The sequence below is a fragment of the Carcharhinus amblyrhynchos genome, chromosome 23 (assembly GCF_965287045.1).
Source record: "Carcharhinus amblyrhynchos chromosome 23, sCarAmb.v2.hapA, whole genome shotgun sequence".
NCBI lineage: Eukaryota > Metazoa > Chordata > Chondrichthyes > Carcharhiniformes > Carcharhinidae > Carcharhinus > Carcharhinus amblyrhynchos.
Window position 1 is genome coordinate 13417696 of NC_137346.1, and position 5798 is coordinate 13423493.

The 5798-nt window shown below is 40.5% G+C and overlaps 1 protein-coding gene across 1 annotated transcript; it reads left to right on the forward strand.

Annotated features, from left to right (window-relative positions):
• Window positions 1–1868: 1868 nt before the first annotated feature.
• LOC145357576 (zona pellucida sperm-binding protein 4-like) lies at window positions 1869–4640 on the forward strand. Its single transcript, XM_080211051.1, has 6 exons — window positions 1869–2107; window positions 2187–2284; window positions 3046–3173; window positions 3248–3437; window positions 4142–4444; window positions 4524–4640. Exons 1-5 carry the CDS (start codon window positions 1898–1900, stop codon window positions 4404–4406), a joined length of 891 nt encoding a protein of 296 aa, XP_080067177.1. The 5' UTR covers window positions 1869–1897; the 3' UTR covers window positions 4407–4444; window positions 4524–4640.
• The last annotated feature ends 1158 nt before the right edge of the window (window positions 4641–5798 follow it).

The window sequence follows — 5798 nt, forward strand, 5'->3', positions numbered from 1 at the left end:
CAATCCCAGTGGATCGGAAGCCAGCTAGTACAACAGTGGCCACTGTCCCAGTAGATCGGAAGCCAGTTACTACAACAGTAGCTACAATCCCAGTGGACCAGGTAACTGTTAATGCCACTGTCCCAGTAGATCAGGTGCCAGGTAGTACAACAGTGGCCACTGTCCCAGTAGATCGGAAGCCAGTTACTATGACAGTAGCTACAATCCCAGTGGACCAGGTAACTGTTAATGCTACAGTTCCAGTGGATTGGGTGCCAGCTAGTTCAACAGTGGCCACTGTCCCAGTAGATCGGAAGCCAGCTAGTACAACAGTAGCTACAATCCCAGTAGATCGGGTAACTGTTAATGCCACTGTCCCAGTGGATCAGAAGCCAGTTAGTACAACAGTAGCCACTGTCCCAGTGGATCAGGAGCCAGCCAGTGCCACTCCAGCCTCTATCACCATGGACCTGACTCCAAGTGGAGGTAATATGCATGTAAAGACTTGTCTATACCAAGTTTACTAGTTTAATAAGACTTTCATTGTTTGCACTAAATTGAACATCCTGAAATTATACCTACTGTTTAATGGTGTATTCGTATACCTGCCAAAGATCTGGCTTAAAGGTACCCAAATATCTCAGCCTAATCAGGCAGGTTTTAATTAGTGGAATAGTTCATTTTCAGTTTTGGTTTTTTTTACCTGAAGCTGAGTAAATGTGATATGGGCTCACAACTGATCTGTCTATACATGACCTTGTGTACAGTGAGATTTCCAAAGAGCTTGCAACTCAATTATGACAGCAAAATATTGACTTGTATAATCTTTAATGGAAGCAGAATATCTTGACTGGAATGTTTGAAGCAAGGTTAATTGGTATATAACCATTGGTGTCTAATTGTTTGGCTGTAAACTAACTTGCCACTTAGTGTTCACTGCAATTTCCACCTTTCTTCACAGACAAAACCCAAATTTGTGATGTTGGTGCTAAATACCGTGTACCCTGTGGAAATGCCACACTTGATGAGCTGGCATGTAATGCCAAAGGATGCTGCTATGATCCAGCTGATAAGAGAGTTCCTTGCTTTTATGGGAAAACTGGTAGGTTTTAAATTTGTTCTATTACAAATAAGTTATTGTACAGTTTGTTCCAAGTTCTGACTTGTGTAGGCCTTGAGCATTGTCTGCCTGTGGTTTGCTTTCTTCAAGACTGAAGCATAGGGATCTGGTTATAGAATTTTAAATTTACATACAGTATTCAACTTCAAGCTTGCAGATGGTTGTATAACTCCCAAGGTGTTTTGTGAACTTAGCCTAAAGTTTTGACATGGGTGAACAAGGTATTTTGATCTAGGTATGATTCAAGTGCCCCACTAGGGAGCTTTCTAACAATTAGAAGGTAACATAGAATCAGCAAACTAACTTGCCAATTACAAGACTTGACTCTGTTAACTATCTCCATTCCAATTTAATAGCCCCTAGATGTGCAGCTGCCTTTAGAATTGGTACAAGTCTCCATGATGCTGGATTTTCAGCTCCAACACTGCCAGCTGTTTTAAGAATCTTGGAGGGAGGGGAGAACAGAAACTCTCTCTCTCTCCAGCAGAGCAAAACTCAAACTGGAATGCAGGGTGGTGGAATAGCTGTCCCTAGTCACATGACATGTCTTGGGTGATTTGACCCACTCTACAAAATCCCCCAAGGGAGAATAGCATTAGTGCATTAGTCTGTTAGTTAAAATCTGAAATGTATGCCAGTAGAAACTGTTTTCAGTGCATAAACTGTTACAGTGGACCTTGCACAAGAACATGGCTCAGATGCATGTCTTAGGCACAGTATTGCATTAAATATAAATGCTAGATGGTTCATGTTCAGTAACATAGAATTGTGTAGCACACTACCTGGCTCCACTTCATAATGGTATATGATCTTCTTTCCCTAGCTTATATTGATTGCACAAACAATGGGTTGTTTACCATTGTAATACCCAGAATTGCAACAGCACCCCCACTTGATCTTGGCTCTGTCTTCTTGTTGGACAACAGTTCTCAATGTGTGCCTGTAGTCAGGACAGTGGAATTTGTTATCTTCCAGTTTCCCCTTAATTCATGTGGGGCCACACAAATGGTAAGCTGTTTTCCTTAAAAATTCCTTCTAGGATGAAGAATAGATTTCCATAAGATAAATGTTCTTTTTTTCTATCTAGATTGATGGGTCAAATATCACTTACAAAGTAGATGTAATGGCCAGGAGGAGGACCCAAAGTGGACCTCGTGGCCATATAACCAGAGAAAGTACATTCAAGTAAGTGCCTGAATACTAGCAATTTTACCAGATTAAAACAAACCTAACTTGGTCAACTTGTTGACCAGAATCATCCATTGAGTTCAATCCAAAATGATTGATTACACATCAGTAATCATGACAAACCTTCAAGGTAAAAACATTTACACACTCCCCCTTGAAGTAACCTTATGATGACCTTCCCTCAGCCAATTTTTATCCCATTGCATTCAGTTCATGAATGTTATCTTTCATTAGGCTTGTTCTTGCATCCTTGATGGACTAGTTTCCTTCAACAGTCAAGATGTACAAGTTGGGTGGATTGGCCAAGTTAAATTGTCCCTTAGTGTCAGGAATTAGGATAAATATGGGGATAAGGCCTAATGGGATTGTTGATGCAGGCTCAAATGCCCTTCTGCACTGAAGATTCCATGGAGTAACTTTTGCATTGCTGCCATGTCCTTGACTCCATTATTTCTCTTGCCTGAAGGCAAATGTTTTGGCTACTTGAGTTACCTACTTTAAACTGTCATTGTCAAGTAACACATCTTGCTACATTGTGGTCATTGCAACACTTACAACTGGGTTTATGACCAGATTTCATTTTCATATAATGAAAAGGCTTCAACTTGGCTCCAGCTAAGATCAAATGAGCTATGCCCAATATCAGCCTTCAATTGAATCACTTGCCCCTGTGCATATGATTGTACTCCTGCCTCCAATTTCTGGTGGTTTTGCATTGAAATAGTCTGTATGACATCAGTTAACACACTCTTTCCTAGGTTGCAAGTAAGATGCCATTTGACTGGTATTGAGGACCTTCCTTTGATGCTTGTGGTGAATACTCCCTCACCCCCACCTTTCATAGTGATGGATGGTGTCCTTAAAATAGAAATGAGGATTGCAAAAGGTAATTCCAACTTCATTTTAACCTGAAGTCTACAAGGCCTCTACACTCCTTGCTGACCTAATTTCCTCCTGCAGATGAGTCCTACAGTACTTGGTTTGTTGATGAAGACTACCCTCTAGTGAGAGTACTCAGGGAGCCAGTGTATGTAGAAGTTCGCCTGCTCCACCGAGCTGATAACAGTATTGCACTTGTGCTGAATAACTGCTGGGCAACACAAACACTGGACCCTGAGCATGGCAGAAAATGGCCCCTCATTGTCAATGGGCAAGTATTCTTCCTACTTTCTTTCCTCACCTACTTGAGCTGATTGAGATGCAGAAGGTCCTCAGGCTAAGTTTGGCACCTCTTTAATAAGATGCACTAAACTTATGATAGAATAAAGATACTACACTGACACCATTCCTCATGGGTTAATTGGGTGACATCTGCTAGAATGCAAGTCTTGAATTAGTGTTAAAGCAAAATGCTAACTCTGCCACAGAATCTGAGCAAGTGAGTTTGACAATGGAAATTTGACTAAGCAAGGCCATAAAATCCTGCCCAAGTGGCACTCTAGGACAATTCTTGAAATGCAGATTAGCATAAAGCCAGGAGCCAATTTACAGCAATGAAACCTGCAGCTTTTAATTCCAACCCCACTCCAAGACTAATTCTTATGATCTGCAACAATTGTTTAAAGTTGAATCCAGAGATTGGTCTCAACATCTTGCCCTTTTCAACACCAGTCCATAATCAAATCTTTAACAGTGGAGCAAGCTCTTTCTGAAGAAAATGCTGAATCTCAGACCTGACTATCTTGAACAGAACTAACTTTGTGCAACACAGTCTACAGCTTTTTTAAGATTTTTTTTTTGTAAAAGGAGTTGATCTTTGTTTCTTGCACCTTTTTTCACATTTTTTTTGCAGTTTGTATCAAAAGGATCATTGGTTTATTTTCTCCAAATTAAATCTCAAACTTTGTTATCCAGCTGCCCATATTATAGGGATAACTACTTGACCCAGCTGCACACTATTGATGCAACTTCTTCCAACCTGCTGTTCCCAACACATCACAAGCGATTTGAAGTGAAGGTCTTCACATTCTGGAGCCAACATGTCCCAAAGCTGCTGAGTGGAGAGGTTAGACACATTTTTTTAATACTTGTAATATTCCTCCTTGATTTGATGCTTAAAGAATCCTTTCTTCTTTTAGGTCTACTTTCATTGCAGTGCAGCTGTGTGCCTTGTTTCTGAAATGGAGAAATGTACAACAACTTGTGATGCTGGAAAAAGTAAGAATTTAAAATTCTGAATTAAGTTTCTGACTGTTCAGATTCTCTGAATAAATGTGTTTGGTTTTTTCTTTGCCAGGGATAGGCAGAAGTTTGGACTCTAACACTTCCACTGAAGCCTTGCCCAAAACCCATCAGGGGCTAGTAACACTGAAGAGACCCATACTTTTCACTCTCTCAGAAGGAAAAGTTGCCAAATCCTCTCTGGTAAAAGGTATGAAATCTTATTCTCACAGCCATAATATAAGAATTTAACATGAAGGCTTAACACTTGTGTAATCTTGTATGGCACCACAACTGCAGATCATTCCAACCTACTTAAGTTGGGTATTTATTTCATAAATACTTTAATCTACTTTCCTACACCAGGAGTAGATGGCCTGCTAGTAATTGCTGCCTCCAGAGACCCAGGTTCAATTCCAGACTTGGATGGAGTTTGCAAACTCCATCCAAAGATGTGCAGGTTAGGTGGATTGACAATTCTAAATTGCCCCTTGTCAGGGGAAATTGCAGGGCTAGGGGATTGCAGTGTGTAGACTTTGTGGCTGGCTGCTTTCTGCACTATATAGGGATTCAATGAAACCAGTTGAACCACAGGATTTACAGCAGAACTTCAGTTGCCAACCAATTGTCACTAGGGTGACATTTCCTTATTGTGAAGGTACCTACCTACAGTAAAAGTACAAAAAATGAATTTGATGCTGCTATGCTCTACTGAATTCTGGTGTGAATGGGACTTTAATCTAAAGTATTAAATGTTTTAAGTGTAAAGCATTTTCATACTTAATAGCTCAGAACCAAGCTTTTCATAGCCATTTTCTAAATGGTTTTGGATTCATCCTGATTGAACTTGTCCCCACTTTAATATTTATCCACTAAACATATAGTCCAGTGACACTATCTCTGCCACAGTCCTCCATGTTTGAATTATCTGGAAGGAGCTGACACTTTCAAAATGAAAGAAGCTGCTAGTGTGCTGAAGGAATATGAGCTGCCTAAATGCTAGGTGGTTTGTTACTCCCACTTTTTGGTTACAAAGAATGCAGTGGACAAACAAGTCCACACTCCCAAAAGAGAATTTGAATTGGATTCAATTTGTTGTCCCCACATGACATTCTAGATTCAAGCTGAAAGATAAGCCATTGCACTATCTTGGGGCTTGATCTGATCTCACTGGGGGGTGGGGGTGGTGAGAACATCAAACATTGTGCCCATTTTTTTACATCTTAAATCTCTTCACAGGAAATGTAGCTGATGGTGTCCTCCTTGCAGCAGCAGTGGCCTCCCTTGCATTGGCTGTGATCTGTGGATTAGTTCTATACTGGAACTGTAAACAAATGCATATGTCTTGAAC